This window comes from Hylaeus volcanicus, unplaced genomic scaffold (assembly GCF_026283585.1).
Source record: "Hylaeus volcanicus isolate JK05 unplaced genomic scaffold, UHH_iyHylVolc1.0_haploid 12192, whole genome shotgun sequence".
Lineage (NCBI taxonomy): Eukaryota > Metazoa > Arthropoda > Insecta > Hymenoptera > Colletidae > Hylaeus > Hylaeus volcanicus.
In genome coordinates, this window is record NW_026533142.1 from 44,198 (window position 1) to 72,156 (window position 27,959).

Below are 27,959 nucleotides of genomic sequence, written 5' to 3' on the forward strand. Positions count from 1 at the left end.
CCCCATTTCCGGCTCCTCCCCGAGTTTTGGGACACCCTGTATATATATATACATATCGAATTGAGTAACCTCCTCCTTTTCGAAGACGATTAAAAATGAATTAAATACGTCAAAAGAAGTACCCAATGAAATTATTGAACAAAACACTACAGATGATACTGTACTAAAAGTATGGACTTTTAGTACAGTAAACATATATCATTCTTCAGTAATAGGAATAAATTCAATTAGAATATATGAGCTGCAAATATATTCCCTCGAAAAGTGTTTTTTTTTCTTCTTGCAAGTACCAGATTTAAAGGTCTCGAGTGACTCACTGGATGTAAATGACGTCTACGAAGGGGGTCCAGCCTGGACATGTGCAATGTGTGTCAAAATTCTGTGTCATGGTTACGCACGGCTGGCTGTATTTGATGAATCTCGCGGCGAAGTAGGCTGACAATGAGCCAAGCTGCGTGCCTTCCTACACGATTATCATCTTTCGGTTTGACGACAGGTAAATACACTCAGTAGCGATGGGATCAACTGCTTCGCAAGTTTGTTCGAATCCTAGTGGACTAGATAAGTTCAATACAATTTTTAGTTTAATGGAAAATCTTCAGCAATGAATCACTTAGATACAGTATATAAAAGTATAATAATTCCGTCATTTTTCATTTTCTTATTTTGGGCTTTGAAATACTTCTCTAAAAGGACGTTCACCTACATATCTTAAATATAGTGTCTTCGTAGATATTATTACTATGCATAAGATCTATACACGGTCTGATTAAATAAAGTATCCATCTATTTGATTAATTATACATAACACTATATTAATAATAAATTGATTGAAATAAAAGATAATGTTAAAAATGATACAGCAGTGTTGGGACTTTCCTGACGTACACTGATATTTGTAAAAATAAAACAAAATATTTCAAATAAATCTCACAAAGAATTCCATAGTTTATTTGAGTATATGGGACTAATAATACGTATTAAAAATGAATAAAAAATTTGGATTTTCTTGTGTATAGTCATTCTAAATAAAAAATTATAAACATATTTGAAATTAATTTGAAATATAAACTAATTTTACTTGAAAGAGTTAAATAAACCTGCCTCTATTTCCTTTTTATAAAGTCTTGTAATAAAAAAATGTACGTGTTAATTTATGTTAATTTTCAATTGCTTCAACCTTGCTTAATTACTCTGTACACGAATGATTCAGTTTGATTTAACGGATTCATGGATACATATCGTACTTGATCCCATCGCTAACAGTCAGGTGTGCTGTTAGAGAGCGATAAAGATTTATACTGACGCGATTATGGCTGATCCATCGCGGTTTGTCCACTCGTATTGCACAAATATTTGATCGACTATGAAGAAGGGGTGAATAGATCGAAAAGTATTTTAACAAGTCCTGTCCTTGTCCCTAATTAAGTTGATACATGCGCTCGCCCAGAGACAAGCATGGGAACGCTAGCTATTTAAATATTACCGTAAACGTAGATAACTCCTTGCTTGCTCGTAAATCCTTCCCAGTAGACATAGAACCGCATGTTTGATCGTTACAAATATTTGTTGCACAATTCTGTTATTTTTTCCACTGCACTCTAAACATCATTTCATCTTGTCAAAGTTTTACATTTTAAATGAAACGTCGTCGATCATTTCACTTTAAATTAAACTTTCAAGTTTAAACAATGTAATTGTACCTATTATGATAAATACAATTGATCATTACTTTTCACTTGTTTATCTATTCTAAATGGGATTTGTGAAGAATAGTCTATTCGAATAATGATACATTAAGTTCATCTCATTTCTTTTTATTATTTAATTATATTTATGGCGATCGACTATTTTAAGTCTTGGTGAATGGTGGATTAATAATTCGTTACCAATAGAAAATTTAGATGAAATCATCATATCTGTCTTGATGTTGTTTCCGTCATGAGTGTATGAAATATGTGTTATATCTGTTACAGAAGCATTTCATGTGGTATGAAAGCTTTTAAGATTAAATCTACCAAATCGTCCGATGTGACCTATGTATTATGAACCTCTTTTTAAAATTATTTATCTATTAACAATCCATGCATTCCAATTTTTAGCAATAGTGATTAAAATGGAGAATAAATTATACCGATAAATCAATGTTTCTCTTTTACCTTTAATTTCAAAGATATTGTAGTACATACTATAGGCAACGTTACTTTTATTGCAATGATTACCAAAAACAAACGAAATAATAATGAAAAATATGAAGTAGACGACGGATGTTATGTAAATTCATATCTTTATACACACAGATTAAAAACAGAAACATAAGTTGAAGTATATTTTGTCTTCTAAATGTTTTACCACGTATTTTATTTATTATATTTAATGTATCTATAAGAGACTTGTTGTTGAGGTAAATAGTTCTTTTGATATGTTGATATTATGTACCATTTCAAAATATAAACTTTGCTCTCAATTTTATTGTTAGCGGGTTTACTTTCACTGCTGTGTTAATTTTTAATTATACGTAGAAGTAACGATGACAAAGAAACAATTGTGTGCGATATACTTGTGTGAATTCTAACTAGGCCATAACTCAGCAACTTGTAACATTAGCAATGTGAGGATGAAACCGATAACAGAAAAATATAGAGCAAAATCTGCACTTTGAAGTGATACACAATAGGAATGTAAAAAGAAAAATATTTATTACAAAAACAAAAATTAAAGTATAATTAATTAATTTAACAATCGAAATTATTTTATTACCAACATAATGCATCATTTTTGTTCTTTAGGAAGGCAGAATCGTTCCGTTTTAGTGGCGAACGTGTAACAGTCGATGAAAAGGATGGATTCGCAGGTGGACTCGCTTATTACTCGCGCGAACGGTGGCGCAATCGATGTTCGCAGTGAGGACTCTCTATTTCGTCGGGTTGGCGCGCCTTCTGGCATGCTAATCCGTCGTTTCTAATCCTCGGAGGCATGTCAACACTCGTAAAAATGGATCTGAGCTCGCACGTCTAGCTCGTTCCGATTTTCACTTTCCATTCTTGATACGGGAAACGCGTACGGGGACGACGATCAGCGGATGACCGGTTTTATTTCGCGATCCATCGACGGCATAATGACGTCGTACTTATTACGACGGTACGGTACCTCGACGGCATAGTACCGTCGTCGTCTGATGACACTGGTTTTATCCAGAGCTGTAAAGTAATGATTATTTTGGAATTTATTACAATTTGGAACAATTACTTTGGAATTAGAAAGTAATTATTTAAGTCATTGTTGATTACTTTTTTTTGTAATTATGCAATACCTTATTCTTAATTACTGAGTAATTCAATTACTTTTTAATAATTACTTATAACTGCCCAGATAGTAATTAAAAAGTAATTATAACTACTTTTTTAAATTACTTTCAAGTAATTGCAGTTACATGAACAGTAATTGTTAAAAGTAATGATTACTGACTTCTAATTACTTTTAATTACTTTTAGGTATACTTAACTACTTTAGATTTGAGAAAAAGTAATTCAAAGTAATTACAAATAATTGGAAGACAGTAATCATTACTTGTAACAATTACTGTCCATGTCACTGCAATTACTTTTAGGTATTTTTGACTACTTTAGATTTGAGACGCCTTTTAATACTTTCTGGGCCGTTATAAGTAATTATTAAGTAATGCATGGGATTACTGGTAGTAATTAAGTAATTGGAAAATACCATTACATGCGACAGACTAATTGTAATGGCAATTATTCAATTACTTGGTCAAGTAATTGTATTGTAATTGTAATTAAGAATTTACAGCTCTGGTTTCATCGGTATGGAGAAGCATCTATGGTTCTAACAGGTACGATAACACGACGCCGTACAATGGATTCGAGTACCAAAAATTGGCCAAAATTAGTAAAAGTTTTCGCATTTGCACGAAATTTATTATTTATCTAGACAGCCAGGTACACGAAAAATTATATCGCCACCCCGTATATAGCGTGGCGCTACCGCGTATCTTTTACTCGAGAAACTACGATTCCAACCTAACCTGAAACTTCTTTCATTAATATCTCATCACGCCTGCAATATTTTCTAAAATTAAAGGCATTTTTCTAATGTAAATCACATATAAGCTTTCGAATAAACCCAAAATCAATCAAATCGATCCACGTACAACAGCGATATCGTAATATCATGTCACGATTCATCTAAAAACTGAATTTCTGGATATATATAATAGCTGGATGCAGGTTATTAAGACAGAAAAAAAAAATTTCACCAGATACTGCAAGAAATAATGCACAAGAGACAGTAATGTTGCCTTGTAATACGTGTGTGCACGCATTAAAAACCATCATAGTTATTTTAACAGTGCAACATATTTTTTACCTATTACAACAAGAAGAGGATCATATAACATCATCGATAAAAGAGTAAGTAAAGTCCACAATTAAAAACATATAGTGTTTACCATTATTTGATAAGTAGTTTTGTGCGCTTAAAGTATATGTACTATCGTTGTAAATTCTTGTGTGTTTTCTGTTTCCACAGTCTTTGATTGATTTAAGCAGTTACAGTCATTCCAATAAGAGGAAACGAAGGGATGAATTGCTTCTTTCGCGAAGTAAATAATTTGCTGACGAAGCAACAGTATTTTGGTGCTCTCCAAAAATAGGAGGTGCCGCTGTGAAATTCTAGTATTTTATCTGACTGATATGAGTTACTTGAACTGGAAATTACGAATTTGATATCAGAATTGCAAAATTAAATATGCCGGATCTAATAATGTGACATGTAATACTATTAAATATTATTTTATAAATGCATTATTTACCATCGGAGTATGCTGGCGGCAATAGTTTCAAGAAGGGCGCACCCCGTGAACCCCAAACAGGATGTCTCACGTTGTTGCAGACACCAGAAGGCGTTCTGTACTTGCTCGGTGGACAGGGTCTGTCCGGTTTGACTCTGCATGCGGCATCTTTAGAGTCTGACCTATCCTGAAACCTGAAAACGAAAGGAAATCCGTATGAAGTGGTTTTCGATACGGTGAACTTTCCAAATAAAGTAACCAAATTGATCAAATCTTCCCATAAGTATCCGAATTGGTATAAATATGAACAAAGACTAAAGTAAAATTTGTCGTGATGCCAATAGTGCAAAAGAAACTTCTGTCTTATATTCTTTGTACTATAAAGTGTATGTAGAAAACGAAATATTTATCTCTCAAAATATTCTCAATACTACATATTTCATAGTTGTGGAGAAGCAACAAAAGAAATCTAAAAATCATAGAAATTATTTTGTTTGTATTAAAAATAATGTACAATCGGTGACTATTTTAAGAAGCAAACAAAAATCTTTTGGAAATATGCATAAATGAACTAATAAATTTATTAGAGAAATTACAGACAAATTCTTATATTTTATCAAAAATAAATTTGAAAATGTTATTTCAACAAAAAATTACGTAAGCAAATATAGCAGAATATTTATATCTTTTCATAGTTATATTATTTTACAAAAATACATATAATATATGTTTCCATAGTATTTACATGTACCATATGCATATTACTTGTATTATATGTTATATACCATATTACATGTTACCATATGTATGTACATATACATATCTTCATAATTCTCGAACATTCAAAATCTATTTTGTTCTCAATTATATTTTTATACTTAAACGAAATGATCAAGTCTTTTTATATATTAATTGAGTCAACTCGATTATATTATGGAATCAAAACATAATGTACCTAACAGCTTGTTTAAAACTGAAAAATAGTCATTCCTTATTTTGTATAGGTATATAAATTTCGTAGTAGGCATCTGAACTTTATAAAGAATAGAAAGTCACACCATATGGTGATAGTAATTGTAGCAATATGTTGCATTTGCTCTAATATACAACAAGAAGACAATATACAGTGGAAAATTATACAAATTTCGAAGCAAAGATTATCACAGTCAATCGCCATTCAAATGCTCACAATTCCACGGTTAATATCTCAAATTATTAAAACATTTATATGTTCATTCTCATTATGTGTAACATTCGCATAGCAAAGAATGAATTGACAGTATACTCGAGTCAATGTCTCGTTGTGCACTTTTTTTATAGTGCAAGTAAATGACGAATAATATGCATCTTGTAAAAACTTTACGATTCCACCGAGTTAAACGGTTCACAGGGAAATAAATCCAATAAAAAGGAGTGTTCACAGTTTTTTTTCCATATATCCTTACAATGAATCAGCAACGAGGAAGTATAATTCACGTGTGAGTTATGTGCGTATTGTAAAATCTCTGACAATAAGAAGTTGTCGACAATGCATGTGCACGTCGGTAAATCAAATTGTGTTCGCACAGTAAGAGATAGCGTGTTGTGTGTTGTACGTATAAATTGCACTACGGAAACAATATCCGAGGCTGTATCAAACTCTGGACGTTGTATCAATTAGAGGAACTACAAGTCTTTGCAAACGAAGAATAGCAAGTTTTATTTGCAGTTTCTTCATTTCAATTTTAACCAATAGTAAGAAAAATAATCGGCAAACGTATATTATATTCTCCCTATGAATGAAAAAGACAAGTAATTGAAACTTGGCCATTGTTTAAACACATACTTAAAATACTTTTCAGTCTTTTCTTAAACTCTGGTCTATATATATTTATAATATATATTGCTACTTATATTAACAACGATAGGAAGTTTTTTTTTTTTATGATCTCCGTTACCGAATTCAACATTTTCTTTCATAAATCTTTTGTGTTGAAATAAAAATGAAAATATTCATGTGAATTGTAAACATTCTATGGACATTAACTAATTTTTAATATAAAAATTCATTATTACTCCACTCCAATAATTTTTCTTTTATGAATACTATAAAGTTCTTATACTTATTCCTATTTGCATTTATCTATCAGATTTAGTTAAACAAAATATCGTGCAAGAACGTGTACTTACATATATCTAATTAATAACCTAATAAATAATCTAATAAATTCACATTTAACTATTTCAAAACCTGAGCATAATTTCTCTAGTTAACCACATCTACTAAACAAATGTACTAAAGAAAATAAACTTTCATCAATAATGTAATTTTTTATAATTATGAGTACCACAACACAAAGTGGAATAAGTAATTTCGTCTATTGTAACTTAATTATAAATATATATATATATATATATATATATATAGGGTGTTCCAACAAAAAATTCCTCTTAGACATTTATCTAAATAGCCTTATTTTAGGAGTATCATCGCTTTTAATTTTTTTTCTGTGCTTTCGACTTAACACTCGTTTAAGGAGATTCCAATGTAACAGCTTTAAAAATAAATGATTTTCATGAATTTTTTTTGGAAAATTATTAATAATTCTCAAATAATCTTTCTTGGGATATGAAGAGGCATCCATGAAATAGAGAAAGAAAATATTTTTTGCCATTTTCTGTATTATTTATTGAATATACATAATCATGCAAAACAGTTCCGGATAGTCGGTGTTTAGTATAGCACCTGTTAGAAGTTTTCTTAAAGTTAGATAAAAGAGCTGTACTTGTTTGCTTAACTTTGAGCATTTTTTTCAATAAAGACATTTTTTGAAAATATCTCGAGAAGTAATAATTTTTTGCCATGCAACCCTAATCATTTTTTACGTAGAATGAACAGAAGAATTGATCTGTGTAAAAAAATATGCATTTCTATTTAAAGAAATGATGTAATTGTTAATTGCACATGCGCTGCTACATCTAAAAAAATTTTAAGGCCTACAGATGTAGTGCTCTTCGAACCATTTAACTTTCTTCTTTGGCATTTTTTCGTAAATGCAATAATAACGGAGTTGTAACCGTGCTGGTTACATACAACTACGTAAACGATTGAGGGGCGATCCCCACTCATGGAAGACTTGTATCCTCCGTTTATTCGCGAAGAGGAGAATTCGGGATAGTCGCGGCATCTGACACGCGTGCGCATCGATCTCCACTCGATATCCGATCGAGGGAGATCGACGCGCGTACCATGAGCTAGTCAAGAGGTACCCCTTATCTGAAACCGGGAACCGCTCCTACGAGGACGAGAAATTAAGAGAAGCACCCTACCAAAAGAGGATGCGTGCGTATCGATCCCACTCGATCCTGGATCGAAGGAGCTCGATGCGAGAACTAGGACCGACACTCTACGTTTGGAAGCAACCGCGACAGCACGTTCAAATCCTTCAGCGAAAACTGGTATCCTTCAATCGAGTGATCAAACCGATCAAGTAACTTAGTCAAACCGCCTAACTTACTCTCGTTGCATACGCGCCTCAAACCGAGGAGTCACGAGCACAAACCGAGCCGTGGCACTGCTGCATTGTGATTTGTAACGACGCCCAATCCGGCGTGACCACGTAGTAGTCAAAAGCAGTAAATTCACGAAGATATGCAACGAAAGCCAGTCTGTGTCTTTTGCTGAAGGAAACGGGTGAGAGGTGAGCGTTTTCGGGTAAGTTGTCACAGTAGGATTCCGCGGAAATTACGGTCGGGTTCGCACTGTTGAAATCAGGCGTCCGTCACCGGAGAACATCTATAGCTCACACTCATGCCCTTTGGTGAACTCCTAGGTGTCACAACCTGGTTTCAGCTTCGTACAAGTCTCCACCTGAACACTTCCTCCGAGAAATCGGCCGAGTGGAACGGTGCTGCGACAAATCCTCAATCGCGTTGATAGTGTAGGTCGTTACGGTGAAGGAATAATTAGGTGTTTATATTTCCAATGACTTTTTTATTCTCGACTTCTAACGAGCGAACTTGACCACTAGTCAATTCCACAGGACAACTCGTTAAAGACTGATCGTCCTTCAAATTTCCTTACGCACCACCACTTCTTTGCGCCCTTAGCGCGTCTCCCGGGAAAGGGGTGTGTTGAGGTGGGGGAGTACCACCGTTGGAAATTTGGCAATGCAGCGGGATTTCCTCCGGGCCTCAGGCCTCGTATCGTCAACCGCTGAGGGTTGCTTGACTTTGCCTGGCAGCCCTTCGGAAGACCCATGGTTTACAACATTTGCAATATGCTATTGAGGCCGTAGCTAATTGTCGCGAGGAAACGAACATCTGTTAATAACGGAAAAATACGGCTTTCTCAAAAATAGCTTCGTCGTTTGCTTGTCGTAAACCATTCTAGCTGTTTGCACGTGAACCGTTATTTTCGGTGCGCGCTAGCCGCTACAATAGCTACGAAAACGATTGGATTCGCATTGTTGAAATCAGGGCACACCCGTGCCCTTTGGTAAACTCCTAGGTGTCACAATCTGATTTCGGCTTCGTGCACGTCTCCACCTGAACATCTCCTCCGAGAAATCGGCCGAATGGGAAGGTGCTGCGACAAATCCACAATCGTGCATTTGATCACGAAGTGAATCCTGAAGGCGCTCACCACTTCTCCAAACCGTGTGTATTCGGTTTCAAGCGTAGCAGTCTCTTAAGAAAACACGTGCAATCTCGTGTGAATGCGAATAGGCATTCAGACGTCTTTGTACAACCAACTTTGGGTTTTCCTAAGGTATATCTCGCAATCGTTGCCCTATCATATTCGCATTGATAGATAAAGCGTGCCAACCCCGTTATTCACGTTGCCATAGATAATATTGATTTCAAGATATTGTTAATTTGCGATAAATCAAACGGACGAGTGTCTCTAGTTTCATATCTGTATAGACATAGACCATACGTATATATATTTTATATCCTCTGCGAACTTATTGTGATACTAGTTGTCGTCAAGTTTGACGGAAAATATATATATATAAATTCAACTCTCGACGAAATCATCGTGATATCCGTCGTTACTAAATTTAACAGAATATATTTCATTGATTACCAGATATATCAGAGTTTCCAAATTCTTTAATCACCTATCAGAACACTTCGCTATACAGTACCTGGAGGCACGAGCCCTCAATTTCTCCCATTTACTCCAAACATCCGAGCTGAAGTTAAAATTTAGTGTCTATCAAGAGACAAAATTTTAACACGGTTACAGAGTTATGACTTGAAACAATTGCGTGGACCACCCTGTATACAGTTGGGGACAAAAATATGTAAGTGGACAGTTACTGGAAGTAGGTAAAGGTGAAGTTTAATCGAATTATCGTAACTGTTATAAACTTCAGTTTTATTAATTATATATCCTTATAGTGTGTACATTATGTAGTGAATAATTGAAGTTCATACTTGCATCTTTGTGTAAACATGCTGTAGTTAACGAAAATGATAGCTATTTAGCAGCAGACAAAAATAAGTGGACACTTCGTTACAAAGTTATCGTAAGGCAAGAAATGAATACAAACATTAGGCAGAGGTTACGCTTTCATGCAGTAATCCCACAGAAACTTATTAGTACTAACTCAGCCTTCGTACGAGTACAAGCATTTCTAGAAAAATTTCAGAATGCCAAAAACGGAAGAAATTTCAAATCAAATTCGCCATTTAATCGCCAATTTATCCATTTTCCGTTTCCCCTTCTTCTCTTCTTCTTCGCTAACTCCACTATTCTTGCTCACACTTGTCTCTCCTAAATTGATAAATCATTATCAATAAAGATTCGGCTCCCTTTTAGCTTATACCTATTTTTCATCGCCTCTTTCTTTTCTTTCCAACTTTCCATTCCTACCAAAATTACTTTCCTTTCTCTGTTTCCTACCTCCTTTGCCCACTCTATTCTGCTGTTAACCTTTTCCTCCGCAGCAAATTTTCTATCCTCTTTAGATTGGCTTCTCCATCCCGCATACCCCTTATTACCAGATTATTTCTCAGCGCATTTTCTTGTTGTCTATCCATAATTTAAAACTTATCTACTAATCACACACACACCACTTCTCTTATTCCTTATTTCTAACACAAGTCACGTTTTTTTAAATTCCTCTTATTCGCATACCACAATCGCCCTTTCACCTGCCCAAGTTCGAACAACTTCTACTGATAACTGTTGAATTTAGCATGAACTTGGTGATTGATAACACTGTCCAACACGATTTTTTTCCGCGATATCCACTAGGTGATTCTTATAGGGTTCCTCGTCCTAAATATGAATCTGAAAGTGAAATTGCTCCATCACCCTTAGTTTTCGAGAAATACGAGATTTTATAAAAACGGTCGATTTTTAGAGAAAACGTAATACTACTTGAAAACTACGAACGCTAGAAAGTTCTATTTAGTCTTAAAAGATAGAGAAGTGTTTTCTGAATATGAAGACATATTCCTTTAGAATTATTTGCTCTTTTGAATGCCTGTAAATAAACACGGAATTTCAAAAAGGTGATGATGCGTGAATTTTTCACGAAATACTTTTGTATTTTAATGAAGAGTTATACACCTAGGTCGATTTTACACTCCGTTATCGGATTCTGCAAACATTTCTGAAGAGAAAACCACCCGCGGTAAATGTTGGGACGGTTTCTAATCCATACGGTTTGACAAAATGTCAACTCGGAACGCATGAACGGTGTTTTGCCGCTGCACAGCCATTGCTCGCTATGTTTCGGTCAGTCAGGGCCGTCGCTATGTTTCGGTCAGTCAGGGCCGTCGCTACGGGATTCGCCTAATCGGTGCCACGCGCTATCGGTTTTTGTATTACATTTACCTGTTCCAGATAAGTAATTCTTCATTTGTAATATTTCATTTCTACCGCAACTCGACAAAACGCAGACAATTGTCCACTGTTTAAATTTTAATCATTAATTTCTCGTTTTTGTATCTTCAATTATTCGACTTTTGCTAATTTGGTATTGAGCAAACTTTATTTAAATCTAAATTGAATTATTTAACAATTAATTCAATCTATAATTGTATATTTTGTTGTTAATTTTTAATGAAAACTGCTACCTATAAAAAATATCTCTTCGGAGCACAGTTTACCCCCCAAACACTAACTTAAATAACAAAAGAATAAAGTATCGAAAAGTAGAAACATTAAGCTTTAAAATGGTTTTCTATTCGTGAATGTGGGGCGAATTTTAACGAAGTTACGAGAATTTGATGGTTATTATTCAAGCACGTGGCGACGATTGTGCAGAACGCATGACGACGGCCCTGATTCACCTATAAAAGCGAGCGAAGCCTGCGCGCCGACAAACAGAATTCGTGCGTTCTAAATTAATATTTTTTGGATCTGTACGAACTAGAAAACGTTCCAACATTTACCGCGGGTGGTTTTCTTTACAGAAATGTTTGCAGAATCCTATAATGCGTAGTAAATTCGATCTAGACGAACAGCTTTTCATAAAAATACAAAAGTATTTCGTGAAAAATTCACGCATCATCACCTTTTTGAAATTCCGTGTTCATTTACAAGCATTCACAGGAGCAGATAATTCTAAAGGAATATGTCTTCGTATTCAGAAAACACTCCTCTATCTTTTAAGACTAAATAGAACTTTCTAGCGTTCGTAGTTTTCAAGTAGTACTACGTTTTCTCTCAAAATCGACCGTATTTACAAAATCTCGAATTTCTCGAAAATTAAAGGTGATAGAGCAATTTCACTTTCAGATTTGTATTTAGGACGAGGAACCCTATAAGAGTCACCTAGTGGATATCGTGAAATTTAAAAAAAGTTTAAATTTGTTGGACAGTGTAATCGTTGAAGTGTGACATGTGCTCGGGTAACTAAAGAGGGTCCCATGGAAATGACTATCACAGACTTCAGTAACATAATCTTCGCCAACCAGAATTCACTGACACCAGTTTTAACAGACACCAATATTGACAGCGATGTACATTTTCTGTGCGAACAATAACACACATAATAGTAAATAAATCTTCGAATTAAACGCTCTTTATACCCCACGATAATAATCAAATAATAATTTCTAATACTACTGTGTAGGACGTGATTACCTTTTTATTTGGGAATTTTTCAAATTTGTCAATATTGGTTTTTAAGCGACGTCGAAAAGGAGGAGGTTACTCAATGCGACATGTTTTTTTTTTTTTTTGTCTGTTCACCGATTACGCCGAGATGGCTTGACCAATCGGACTGAATCCTGTTGCATCTTGTAGAACATGTTCCCTTGGTGATCCTGCTATCAAGACTTTTTGTGATTTGTCATTTTTTACCCGTTTTTGTACACAAAAACCATGATTTTTAGGTATGCTTGCTGATTACGTCGAGATGGCTTGTTGAATCGGAGTGAAACCTCTAGCATCTTGTCGAATATTTCTTCCAATTGGTCGCGTACAAGAAACATTTTGTGATTTGTCATTTTTTACCCGTTTTTTTTCTTAAAAACAGAAAAATTTTGTCTTGCTTCTTACTCCGAGACGGATGGACCAATCAGATTGAAACTTCTTGCATCTGGAAGAGCATTTGCCATTCGATCCCATAATAAAACATTTGTCCTTGTCTTATTTTTTACCACTTTATATCACCACATTGTATGCGGCAGCATAGGCGCCAAGGAAAAATTGTTTCAAATAGCCCCCCCCCCCCCCCCCCCCGAAACACCCCATTCAAGGACATCCAACATTTTTTGGACACCCTGTATATTGCTCATAACTATTGTTATAGCATGAAACCTATTGGTTATAGATTGCCACTTAAAAGAGTGAAATAAAATAATTTTTTCGAAAAAAGATTTCACCTACTTCAAAGAAGGTACAGTGAAAAGTATGAAATAATTTCTATTTGAACTCCATTATTATTCACCATCGTTTGATGAATTTGGTTAAATTATTAAATACATCATATTAAATGCAATGCACCTGTTTCGGAGGCGGCGCAAAATTTAAAATTAAGTATATTCAAAATTGCCAAACTTGGTTTAATTTTCTGTCGGAGAAACAAAAAATATGGCCTTTAATTACTGCTATTACTATATCCGCTTTAGACATCATATTCATTAACACTATTCAATATCGCCGCCCCCACCAAATACTATCCCAAACCTATTCAGACAGTATTTCCATAGGGAGAGTTTATACATTAGCAGTAATCAATAATGCCGCACCTCCCCTCCCAAAAAGGCCCAAATCTACTCAAACTATATTTCCGTGTACATACTATATACATTAACTATTAATTCCACATAGACAATAAACATGTATACATTGACAGCATTCAATATTGCCGCCACTACAAAAGCTAACCCAGACCGGAATTAAAAATTTTTTCCATCTGCGCCGCCTCCGAAATAGGTGCATTGCATTTAATATGATGTATTTAATAATTTAACCAAATTCATCAAACGATGGTGAATAATAATGGAGTTCAAATAGAAATTATTTCATACTTCTCACTGCATTTTCCCATACTTTTATCTAGAGCTAGTGCGTGTTCATATACATTAACTAGAAATTATTTCATACTTTTCACTGTACCTTTTTTGAAGTCGGTTAAATTTTTTTTCCAAAAAATTATTTTATTAGACAAAATTTGGCCAAAATTTTTGTCCGGAGAATCTTCTCTAAATGACCCAATTTACACCCAGAAGCCTCGGAAGTAGGAAGAGTAAAATATCTTAATCAAAAACATAATCAACAAAACGTAGAAGTCTGTACTGAACACCTTGAAAGGCCGTAGGCATCAGAGTATCATAAATTGAGTTGACTCTTGTCTATCGGACAGACTGCTTAGAAATTGAAATGAATCGCAGAAAAAGTGACCCTGCCCATCGCAATTAGAACGACCGTGGCGACTTTCTATCGTGGAAAAAAGACGCCGTTCAAGAGCACCGAGGCAAGGAACGATGAGTCCGTCTTGGAATGCTTCGCCGGCCAACAGGAAGGAAGCTTCCAGGCGTTTCACGATGGCGATAGTAACAGTCACCGAGCCGTGGCCGTTCGTTCGGAGACTGTCCATGCGGTCGGGTCATGGCGCGTCGATTATGGCTATGCAGCCTGTGGTAGGGCCCAGACAGCACGCGTGGATACGACCAGCAACCTTCTCGAGGCTGAGGAAAGGGGATAGCACCGGTAATGGTCGGACGAGAAACCTTCCTCGTGGCTGAAATGCCGCTACGGAAGGACGCGCCGCCGCCGGCACCTTTTCTCGACCATGAAAGTAAAAGTTCCCGACGAGTTGGCGAGAAAAAGAAAGAATATGGAGCAGGAAGGACGCCGGGACTGGCAGAAGGTATGCGAATCTCGTGACGCCTGTTGAGAAACCGTAGTGTAAGCGAACGCGTTGGAAAGAGGCGCTTGTTTCCATCAAGGGGGTGTTCTAGTTAAACCGGCTCAAAAAACTGATTTAAAAAAATTGTACTTTTAGAATTTTTAAGTATTTTTAAATATCCTGCGAGAGGATTTTTCGAAACTCGATTAATGTACGGAATTAAAGAAGATATTAATATAATTTATTAATTAATAGATACAATATTAATTAATAGATATAAATAAAGAATTAAACAGTCTACAAAGTATATTTCGAGTTTCCTTCCCTAAAAGATCTACTACTGAAAACAATTTGGAGTTAACTCTTCTAAACCACCATGAAGAATTCTCATTCTACATTTTACTTTTATCGTTGGTTACTTGAAATTTATAATGAGAAATACATTTTTAATATGTTTGTTTCGCACTTGCAACACCGAATAAATGTTTCAATTATGATTTGAGGTTTTATAAAAATAAATTATCGTTTTACACTAATACATTGCAACCGACTAGAAGAAATTTCTACATAAATATTTTTGTTTCGAACCTTAAATATTATATATGTTGTTCAACTTTGATACTTTTCTACTCGGTTAATCTTTGACTGATAAATACTTTGTAATTATGAGGATAATGAATAACGAATAATAATAAAAAACTCTCAGTATATCACAAGCAATATATACTACATTTCAACTCTGTCTTACTTACACGCAACTTCAGAATCTAGGTACAAATATTAGGAATTTAATTTGCAAAATCTAGCACAGCTGTACGAAGAACTTATCTAACTAACAAAATATAATCACTCATTTATAACAAATACAATCACTCAAAATATAATCAAACTTCAGAGTAAATAAGTTTAGTACGTGTCTAAAGTTTCATATGAATCTAAGACAAATTCAAAATAATATAGAAAATTTAATTAAGATAAAAAGGTAGGCAAAGAAAAAATTTATATAATTATTAATTTCTTAATGATACAATTAGAATGTTTTGAGAATGTATCCTTTCGACTTATCATTTACGTTTCATAGTATTGCAGCATGTTTTTTAAACACAATGTTGTTAATTTTGTGTAATAACCTAACCACATCTGAATAATGTTAGTTTCTCTGTCAATTTAGCCATGGTTTCATAACACATTACCCTAATAAAGATGATGATATGTGACAACATATAGTCAGTTATAATTTAATTATCGAAAAAAATATTACGATGAAAGAAAAGATCTATTTGGAAGCTTCACACATATACATGTGAAAGAGTATTATGTTGTAATACAATAATTAATTAATTTCATTGTAATTATAATTAAGAGTCTGATGTATACATATATTGCCTGCAATACCAAATATTATGAAGAGACGTATTAACGCATAGTTGTTATTTATATTACTGTTTCCTTGCATTGAGTTCTACCAAGGAGAATAATAAAATGTATTTTCTAAAACACTGCATAAATAGTATCAGTAGAAAGTGAAACAAAATGTTTGGTTTCGCAATGTATAGTAGTACGAGTGAACCATAGTTTTATTGAGAAGTTACGTTAACTCAAGTGGAACTGACTTCATTATAAAATTCGATGAAACAGACGACCTCCGTTATTTATAGCACGTTATATTCGTTACATCAAAAATGGCTTATCTACATAAATGCATTGAATATAATTATATTAAAACTTTCGTATTGTCTTGAGTGAAATGCCATATTGAATCGCAAAATGACTTTTAACTGTCAGTATCTAATTAATTGCATTGATAATTGAGTATTCTCTCTTGCAATGTAGATTTATTTACAGTGACGCGATGCTACAAATATTTAGAACATATGTTAATGTTTCAAACACATTTATGTTTTTATCAGGGAATGTAATTCGTACGTACGATAAAAGTGTACTTGAACTCAAAATTTATATTGTCGTATACCAACCACTTTATATTCTATATAAGGAAACATATGCATTTTTTAACACAAACAAGATCAAATAGGGGACATACTTATACGAATTTCGTTACTCATCTTTGAATTGTGTCAAACTGCACACTGAAATTATACTTATATTGATATACATATATAATATAATATTTATATTCGGTATAAGTAAAACTAATCATATAGAGTTTATTCATATGTAACTGTAAGGAGTTGTTAATTATTTAGAAAGTTTCATTAATTTGTTCTAATAGAAATAATTTTAACAGAAATGATCCCATTAACCGTTTGAAAGACCCATTACTACGAATCGAGTGACAAAGGATTAATATAAAAACCAATGTAACGAGTATTCAATTGTTCTTGCAACGTATCAGTGAAATAAAGAGTTTTTGAAAGGGGCTGTAAAATGTTGTTTTTTAATAACAAAATCATAGTTATGGTTCCATTATAATTATGTGTACTCTCATTTAAATTAAAAAAAATTGTAAATATTCCATACAATTTGTGTTTTATTTAAAAGGCAAATCTTAAAGTCCATTTTGAAAAACCCTTTATTTGACATTCTGAAAAAAAACTTACCTAGCTCTTGTTTGGTATATAAACCTTTCTGCTTCAAATCCAGCGCGTGCTCTTGCTTGCAAGTCATGATCTATCCCGTAGAGATAATCTGCAAGTAATACATAACTTTATCGTAAATTATTGAAGTTAAAAAGGGACGCAATTCAATTAAAAATTAAGAAAATCCAATAAAAATCTTGCAATTCACATATTACAGACACGAATAGAAATTTGCATAATAAAAAGTTTAAAATTTATAAAGTTCAACTCGCAATAAAAACTAACTAAATTTACAATTTAAATTTTTACAAAAATTCTTAAACAAGCTTCCAATAAATTATGCCTTAATTTATATTTTTGTGATATCTTGATTATAATATATATATATTTAATTTAACAAGGAGGATATTTGTCTATCGAAAACAATACAGTTAATTTAAAGAATAATATAGAGTGTTGTTTTCCCCCAAAATATGGAGGAGGTGCAGAATGACGCTGAATGAATAAAGGGTGATTAAGCTAATGAGTTCCTTAACACTAACGAGAAAATTGTCTCTGATTGTGAGTCGATTTTGTGACGTAACCATGTCTAACGCCATAACTAACAACAACCGTGGCGATTTTTATGGCAGCGTGAGAAGAATCTCACTATTGTTTCCACTGGATCTGCTTAAATTTGTAACACCGACAGTCACGTGTTGTCCATTGCATAACAATTTGCATGGCCATTAAGAAGACAGACTTTAAAATTTTGGCAAGAGTATTGCGTGTTCGCAACACACTTTTTAGAAGAATTCCTTGAACTCAAGCATCAATCATGCAGTATAAATATCAAGGATTAAACTACATAGTACTAAAATATGCAAATATTAATTTTGAAACAGGTACTTTTGAAATTCATGAATATTCCTTATTTCTGTGCGACTCCCTGTGGGAATATACTTTTGAAAAAATGAATGTTACAAAATTGTACTATACATATAAGTTGCTTTTATCCGAGTGACCTTTGTTCGGAAGGCTTCAAAAGATAATATTGTATTATGTATACAATAAAATTGTATTACAACAACGAAAACATCACTTAGATTTAGAAAGTTTATTTCAGTGGATTACTATAGACTGTATTGACATTGTAAAGTCATATTTCACTACGATTGTTAAAGTTGAAGTTTGCATATTTAACAACAATATGTCAATGATTTGTAGTACAGATATATTGCATATCTACTTATAGCCTTTTTGAGAGAAAACAGATTTACATTGATACTTAAAAATTCTATAAATAATTTTGAAAATGAAGATGTAATATTTATATGACACAAAGAAGTAGAAAAGAGCACATAAAAAAGTAAATTTAACACAAAGTGGACATATACGACATGTTTCTTGTAGGTCATCGATGTATGCATATACTTTAATAACAATATTATAACATGATAAGCTTAGTTTCTCGAGAGGTTTTGGCAAACCTTGGCTTTTATGTCGTGTTCAAAATGTCCAAATTTAGGTAGTGAGCATATGAATCAATATGTGAAGTGATTTATGAATAATTTATTAAGTATTAGTAAAACGAACTTTATAGTTTTGGTATTCAATACGAGTTTCAATGTGTGTAACATTTTCTAACTTTTTGGCTTACAGTTTATCATACAGTTTTCATTTTTACTAGAAAAGCAGGTGTCTGCGATCATTTTTTGTATATCGTTTAATCACTTTTGTCAATTATTATTTCTCTGTAGCTTCTTTTCTAAGTAGTCAATAAATGATAAATATTTTATAAAGACACCCCCTCAGTGGTAATAATATAGTATCAATAGTATATCCGAACACATTTTACAATCAGATGTATTCTATACCATTTGTATTTACTTCTAAAGAATATCCTAAAGCTCCTTTTGGAAAACCCTTTGTATAATATATTCACTGTACTGTGTAAGTGGGACTCTTTCATATTAGGTTTGTTATTTTTATTATTGTACCAACCCCAATCATTGTAAGAATTCTTAACTCCATTTTTTCCATCAAAGTTTTACTATAATACATACATGTATTTTCATTCGAGAGTGTATATATAACAATTAGTTAATCCTTTGAATCACTAATTATTTTATTCGCCAAAATAATTTGAAGATATCAATATCCAAGAAATTTGTACATCATTACTACAAAACTAGAGTCAGATTTTTATAATTGAATAGGGCTGTTTGAGTATAAATATATTTCGAATATAAATTAATATTCCTGCATTTTGCCATGATTATTATTTTATAGTAATAAGAAATAATCTAATGATAAGATCTAGGAAATTTCTGAAAACTTTATCTGGCTGTGTGTATTGTACACTGACTGTGTACATATTTTCTGCAAATATACAAATGAAAATGTTCGGTTGCTTAGTTTTTTCATTCATTAATGTCCTAGCTTTATGAAAACAAAAAGTCAACATTCAATGTCGTTAAAATGATTCAAGAAGATCACAAAATAATAGCAAGTATATGTCTCTACTTTGACTTAAAGACTTAAATATTAAATAACAAGCTCCGCTTACCTGAAATATCAAACTGATGGACTGTCGTGATGGCTAATGTCACAAGAACTGCGGTAGACAGCAGTCCTAGGGTGTATCTGAAACAAAAAAAATAGTTCCCGTTAACACGACTGATTTATCTTTCTGTTAAACAAAATACAGTGATTATGGGGATGAAAGAACACATAGCAAGCAAAGTAACGTTACATCTAAAATTAATAGATTTTATTCTGATGGACGTTAGTGGGCCTGGATTCTGAAAGGAATTTAATCTATATACATTAAAAATAATGCAACTATCCATTGTACATGCATAATGGCATTTATAAAATAAAACATGGTCCTACGAGCATGGTGCACTTTGAACTATTCATCTTTGTACATGCACGATGGCACTAATAAAAAGAAACATGGTCCTATGAACATAATGCACTTTGAGCCATTCATCTTTTTCTTTTGACATTATTCTTTAAATATACTAATAACGAAGTTATAGGTTCTTGCACTTACTTGGTCCAGTCTGTATATCATATCACAAAATATGTATATAAATTATCATTTTCCAGAGAAATACTTTCATTGGTACAATTTTGCTCCTCACAATACATTGTAATAGTTCTATATTAATTTTTCGAATTAAAGATAGGCGATGAGGAAGATTAGGGGGTACGATCGATATTTGCCAGTGTTGGCTCGTTAAAATTATCATTAGTAGCTCCTTTAGTCGACGAGCCGTGACTCTCATAACCGAGTGCTTCAAGGCATCCTTAAAATCGTCGGTATGCGACTCCGCGAATGTCTCCGCGCATACTTTCTCTGCGAGAGGAAGCGAAACCCAATGGTATAGAAAGAGAGACAAGAAGATAGAGAAAGGCCATGAAAGATCAAGAGCAGCGAGCGGATTCTCTTGACGATTGGAGCTCGAGAATTTTTCCTCGCTACGTTCCTCGCAATCTCGTTGAGAGTTACGCGCTGAAAACTTTACTTCCAATTGCTGTTTTCCCCTCGTTTCGTAGTAAAACCATCGGACCGGGACACGTTGCGAACGTGTTACATGTACCGTTTGCAATCCTTGTTTTTCATGGACGAAACACTCCACTGTCGAGAATTCTGAAGATGGAAAGCGCGTTGCAATCGTCGATATAGAAATGTAGGGGAAAATTATTGAATTTGAATCACCAGATGTATAATATTTTCAATTGCATGTGGAAAATTAATAAAATATTCTCCAATCGAGGATTTAGGATTGTTTTTTAACATTTTAACCACTTGTCTATTTAAAAATAGTCTACAGCTTAGGAGAGAACTTTCTACTATATCCACTTCTTTCTGTGTTCTATAAGCAATACTTATAGATGATAGATCTTTATATATTTTATTTTATATACACTCGTACAAAAAAAATAGGGAACACTTTATAAACCCTAAAAATTAGGCTATATTCCAATAGCTCTAAGCCGGTGAAAAATCATCGTAGAAATAAAATTAAAAAAGCGTTTTAATGAAGCGCTTGAAGTTTCAACCTTAATGTGCTATTATGCGATTTTTAAATTTCTATTGTTTATTTGTTTTGTGTTTTAAAAAGTAACACGTCATTTTGTTCCTTAAAATTACGTATTTTTAACAACTCAAAAGTCAATGAAAAAATTTTATTTCGAAAAGTTCAACTTAGATTGTGTAAACTACAACATATTACCTATAAAATGCTTTTTTAAAACCCTTTCTACGTTTTTTTTGACTGATTTGCACGATTTTGAAAGTTAACCCTTTTATTCTCTAAAGGTGACGTTTACCGCCGACATTAGCGTTATCCAATGTGCAAGAATCACTTCTCTCAATTGATTCAAATTACGCGCCAAACTTTAGCGGAAGCGATTCTTGCAGTGTAGCAAACAAAACAAAATTTTAAAAATGCCGCGTAGACATTTGTCGAAAGTAGAAGTTGCACGGATAATTGCATTTGCTGAAGAAGGTTTTTCTATGCATTATATAGCGCAACGTGTTAATGTGTCCGTTTCCGTAGTGAGTAGAGCTTATGCAAGATATCAAGAAACAGGACATTACACGACAACCTTCACGTGGTGCACATTGGATAACGCTAATGCCGGCGGTAAACGTCACCTTTAGAGAATAAAAGGGTTAACTTTCAAAATCGTGCAAATCAGTCAAAAAAAATCATAGGACAATTTCTAAAAAAGCATTTTATAGGTAACATATTGTAGTTTACACAATTTGAGTTGAACTTTTCGAAATAAAATTTTTTCATTGACTTTTGAGTTGTTAAAAATACGTAATTTTAAGGAACAAAATGACGTGTTACTTTTTAAAACACAAAACAAATAAACAATAGAAATTTAAAAATCGCATAATAGCACATTAAGGTTGAAACTTCAAGCGCTTCATTAAAACGCTTTTTTAATTTTATTTTTACGATGATTTTTCACCGGCTTACAGCTATTGGAATATAGCCTAATTTTTAGGGTTTATAAAGTGTTCCCTATTTTTTTTGTACGAGTGTATATCATGTACAATATAATATATACTTTATATATTTGTGTTAATGTTTACTTTACATTTTATAAGTATTACGTAAGTAACTATATATGTGTATATTATTTATATACTGTTTATAAGCATCATTTTTAAAACTTTGAGATAAATTTCAATATGTATTTACATATGTATTAGAGAATATTGATGACAATGATATTTAGTTCAATACCTAAGTCTATAGAAGTAGTCATATGGTTGGAATGCGCATGAAAGCGTTAAGTGTGAACAAATGATTTATTATCGAGCAAAGATCACTTTTCACTATCCACAGGAATAAGAATCTTCACATGTGAAACCTATGTAATTTTACAGGTCATAAGATACATAAAAACAACATTTTACATAAAAATAATCCGTTTGTACTATTTTTCGATCCAAAATCTGTACTATTAGCAATAGTAGACCTCGATACATCATCTAAAATTATCCAAGATGTAAGAATTGAATTAACAAGCGTATGTATTCCAAAAAATATTGAAACTGACATTGTTTGTAATGAAACGGTATACAAAGCAACGGCATGCAATGCTTGCACCTTTGGACAATCATACATAAAATTACCCATACCACGTTTTATGAAAAACGATTGCTGAAGAAAAATGGAACCACCAATAGACCGGTACGATTCTAACGAAACTGCATCAAATAAGTAAATCAATAAAAGAAACTATTTAATTACCTCTAACAAACGAAGCTATAAACTATATTATCAAGATCAAGGATCAGACACACTAACTTGACATAAAAATATTTAATAACAAAAACGGAAACACCAAAATGCAACCACTGTAATAGGACTCTTACCGTTTAGCACTTAATGGTGGTAGTAGGCCAATTGTGATCGTTAATAACTTTGACGTTGATATGACCATAAATAAAATCATTTAAAAAAAAAGTTGTGCACAATTAAGTTGTGCAAAACAAAATTCGTGACATTGCCGAAGTTATAGGGCTCAACGTATAAGTCTGTTTTCGAGAGGTTCCATGGTTCCTTTCTTCTAGACTTGCAACTTTAAACACGTTTTTCTTGTAACCGTACCTTTGAAGTTCGTTGACACGATTTCAAAAAAACTATTAACTTTAGACTGTATATTCCAAAATGATCCCTCTATTGCCTAGAATCAGTGCTTGAATCAGCAGAGGATAAAAGTTTCAATCAGCGATCTTTAGAATTAGATTAAACCTGAGAATTTATTGCTTGGTAAAATAAAAGGTGAATTAAAAATGGCAGACTTTGGATGGTCTGCTTATGTACCTTCTTCTAGAAGAAACACTCTACGTGGCACTTTAGATCATTGCCACCTTAACTGGTTGTTGGGAAAACGCATGATCACACTGTGGATTTATGAGAACTTGGAGTTCTTTGCTATGAATGTTTCTTAAAATATGAATGCTTCTTAAATTTAGTGAAATTTAATACAGAATTGAATTTGGACCATTTATTTGTACCAGACTGAAATGCAGATAATTGTTGGAATAAAAAAGATGTGGCACATGACAATTGTGAAATTTTAAAATTGTGAAATATTAAACTTTTTTATTATCAATAAAACTTGCTTAATAAAAATAAAAAAACTATATATGAGTTCAATAGTATTGATTGAAATGATTTATTATGCAGAATTTTACTGAAATTTATAGTTTTATAGGTAGAGATGGACAGAAGTTTATTCGATGATAATGATGAATAGATTAATAGATGATGAATACAAACTTTATATAACGATTTATTCGCAACGTTTATTCAATTAAACAGTTACTCAGGTAAATTATTATTCATTCAATATGAAATTTATTTTGATTGTATAATCAAAATATTGTAATGAGGGTGTATCCTTTATTCTTTATCTGATGTCCCACACTTATAACAGACTTGGATCTGAACTCATTGACGTAAAGTAATTTGAATACTTTTTTCCAACCGAGAGTCTTGTTCTCATAACGCTGTCAATTTCCCGAAGTCGCAAATAAAATTTAAATCGTACATCCTGAAATATGCCTACTTTCAGGAAATGCAAACGAAAATACGCCTATTTTCATCTGATAAAGTTAAAATCTAAAATTCGTCCACTGTATATCTATAATATTTTTAATATATATAGTCTAAAATAATCCATATGAAATAATATGAAAAAATGAATTTTTTAGTTTTGTGATTTATATTCACAGACTCCTTATTTTTTTTTATTGAAGAGAGGAAAAGAAAAAGAGAGGGGGTAAAGAAAGTGAATATATATATTTTATATGATATTAATTTATTAATTATAAACATTTATTCATTCAATACATGAATTAATATAAATACCAGCAAATTTGTTATGCACACCGCATCATCTCATGCTTCAATTATCCGTAACACATACATACCATATTTTAATCGCGATTTAACATAATGCTTAAAATAAAAATAGAAATTATAATTTTCATACAAACATTATATACAGATCACTTAATTTCTTCCATTGTACACTCTGTCAGGCCGTAGTATATTTTAACTGGCCAATTTCAATATACCTGTCAAACTATCGTATTTCCTGTAATACTTGCACGATTCTTCTTGTGGTATTTTAATAATTACTACCAGACATCCTTCGCTCAGATAAAATACTAGAATTTCACAACGGCAGCTCCTATTTTTGGAGAGCACCAAAATACTGTTGCTTCGTCAGCAAATTATTTGCTTCATGAAACAAGTAATTCATCCCTTCGTTTCCTCTTATTGGAATGAATGTAGCTGCTTAGATCAATCAAAGACTGTGGAAACAGAAAACGTACAAGAATTTACAAAGATAGTACATATAATTTAAGCGCACAAAACTACTTATCAAATAATGGTAAACACTATTTACTTTTAATTGTGGATTTTACTTACTCTTTTATTGATGATGTTATATGCTCCTCTTTTTGTTGTAATAGGTAAAAAATATGTCGCACTGCTAAAACTACTATTATGGTTTTAATGCGTGCACACACGTATTACAAGGCAACATTACTGTGCATTACTTGTGCATTATTTCTTGCAGTATCTGGTTCCACCTCTCCTCACCGTAAGGAAAGACGTTCCTTCTTTCGGTCCTCCAATAACTATTTCGACACTACTCAGTTGGGAGACACTGTCGAGGGGCTTCCGATTTCGACTTTCGGCGATATCGGTTATGTAGGTCAACAAAAGAAAAGGTGGATCTCGCTCGAGGAGCCTGCGGCCAAATTGAAACCAGACCGGAGAGGAGCAAGTCCAAGAATTTCCTTTTCCCTCGCGGAAAGAGGAGAACGAGCAAAGGTGATCCTATTGCTTTCTCGATAAATCAAAACTCCACGGTTATCGTGGAAGAAAGATGACGTTTTTCGTCAGGTCCGCGGACGCGGACAAAATCGAAGCGTATCTGTCGTTATCGGACGACGACGGAATTCCTTTCACAGCTTTCGAAAATGCAAGAAAGTCAAGGAGGGAAAGGGGACCCGTTTTGCAAGGACTCGTTATTTTTCTTCGAACGACCGTGTCCCGTTCGTTTGTATGGAAATTTTCAAGCGCGTGGGAAAACCAACGAAGATGCCTCTGAATATGGATGACTCGTTAACGCTACGAGCCGGATTTAATTTGCACTTTCAACGGGGTAATCTATTTCATCGATCTCCTGACAACAAGGCTGACAATGCTCGAATTAATTATGATTCCAACGCAGCGAGTCCGCGAACAATAAATGTTTTCTCGAGGAAGATGATGAACTTGTCACTTTCCATTTCTACCCTTCGTCATGACTGCTTTTGCAGCGACCTCCTGATGAACTGCAGACCAAATAATGGACAAAATTTTATTAGAATAATAGTTGACAAATGTAGAGATATTGTAATATATTACCAAGTATATTATATTAATAAGAATAATATATTATTGTAATATATTAACCCAAACCTATGAGGTGTCGTCACTCATTTGTTTTTTTCTGCCTACGAACATGCGGTGAACGACTGTTCAGTGCGAATTCGGACGCGACCTTGTTACTATGCGTTTATAACATAATAATAAAGTATTTTATGTGCCAAGTGCAGTATATTTTATTCTGCGCCCTGCAACAACAAATAGAAACGGCGAATAAACATTCATTGTCAACGTTTGTTCCATTGAACGGTCATTAGAATAAGCTTTTATTCGTTCAAAATAAAACAAAATAAAAGGTCTCTCAAAAGTGCTTTTAGGATGGTGTTGTTTAACAGTTTAGCTACACACTATAATATTGTGACATTTAAGCTTCTGTAACTCCCAATACTATTGTAGGTATTAATAACATGGTATATTTAAATAATAAAAGAACTATGCGAAGACTAAATTTCTCGAAACGTTGCATTACTATTATCTCTTGATGGTTGTAAAAATATTCAGTAATATAGCACTGATTATATTCATATGAAATCTGATGAGGCTATTTCATATATTTTATTAATGTTGCTAAACATTATCTTTTCTAATAAAATAATATATAAATAAGTGTTAACCCTTTACACTCGAGGCCTTTTTTTCTGGTATCTACCAGAAACTCGAGATGTTTCTTAGGATTCTATTGCCATGAATTCTAAGCTATCTAGATTTGAGAATAAGGTCATCTTTACCTCACCGACAATTATTTTATTGACACTTCGAGCTCCAAAGAAATTAAACCTAAAGAAACATTAGGTATTGTAGATTTGCTGCGTGAAACCTAATGGTGACTGAGAGTCACCTCTCGAATGCAAAGGGTTAATCTTAAGTGTAAACAAAGAATCTTATAAACTGTACTTGATGGAGATTCGAAAGACGCTAAGAGTCCATCTAACATTAGTAGTATAAAGGATCTCAAATAAGTATATCTTTTGAAAACAAATTCTTATTTAATATCTATCAACATTTTCTTTGATTTTATACAGTTAGTATATGTACGCTTATTGTATATGTGTCTATGCACAGAATACAGTATAGAACAAACAGTGAAATCTCTTCGATCGGTTGGTAAATTTGTACATAACAAAATATAGGTGTCAGTGTAGTCGTGGTAGACGCTTAAACGATATCATCATTCACGTTTCATTGTAGTCTCTTATAAAAGGTGTTCTAGCATGTTGATTTTTAATAACAACATACGCCTGTCAGCGTAGTCATGATGGATACTCAAACATTATGTTTTACGTTTCACTGTAATCCATACCATGATACTCCATACTATTTGCGTTTAATTAAGAGACAATATCCTAAACAATGT

At 33.2% G+C, this 27,959-nt stretch overlaps 2 protein-coding genes and 1 long non-coding RNA gene across 3 annotated transcripts in view; 2 read left to right on the forward strand and 1 right to left on the reverse strand.

Annotated features, from left to right (window-relative positions):
• Window positions 1–4,970, forward strand: part of LOC128882825 (uncharacterized) — an 18,349-nt gene extending 13,379 nt beyond the window's left edge. The window contains exons 3-5 of the long non-coding RNA XR_008458574.1: window positions 288–496; window positions 2,790–4,430; window positions 4,549–4,970. This is a non-coding gene — a long non-coding RNA (uncharacterized LOC128882825). The remainder of the gene's footprint in view (window positions 1–287; window positions 497–2,789; window positions 4,431–4,548) is intronic.
• The window catches only part of LOC128882817 (uncharacterized), a 91,716-nt gene that overhangs the window by 33,684 nt on the left and 30,073 nt on the right, over window positions 1–27,959 (reverse strand). Inside the window, exons 2-4 of the mRNA XM_054134583.1 lie at window positions 20,194–20,270; window positions 17,667–17,754; window positions 4,832–5,004 (exon numbers count right to left, since the gene is read on the reverse strand). Coding sequence (XP_053990558.1) covers window positions 4,832–5,004; window positions 17,667–17,754; window positions 20,194–20,270 — 338 coding nt within the window. The remainder of the gene's footprint in view (window positions 1–4,831; window positions 5,005–17,666; window positions 17,755–20,193; window positions 20,271–27,959) is intronic.
• On the forward strand, window positions 14,889–26,687 carry LOC128882823 (uncharacterized). Its single transcript, XM_054134595.1, has 2 exons — window positions 14,889–15,126; window positions 25,749–26,687. The coding sequence occupies exons 1-2, from the start codon at window positions 14,970–14,972 to the stop codon at window positions 26,027–26,029; spliced, it is 438 nt and encodes a 145-aa protein (XP_053990570.1). The 5' UTR covers window positions 14,889–14,969; the 3' UTR covers window positions 26,030–26,687.

Excerpts from the sequence above, each read along its gene's own strand:
- LOC128882823 (XM_054134595.1), top strand. The coding sequence starts at position 14,970 with ATGGTCGGACGAGAAACCTTCCTCGTGGCTGAAATGCCGCTACGGAAG. Across the intron at positions 15,127-25,748 it reads GACGCCGGGACTGGCAGAAG|TATCTGGTTCCACCTCTCCT; the intron begins GTATGCGAATCT and ends TATTTCTTGCAG.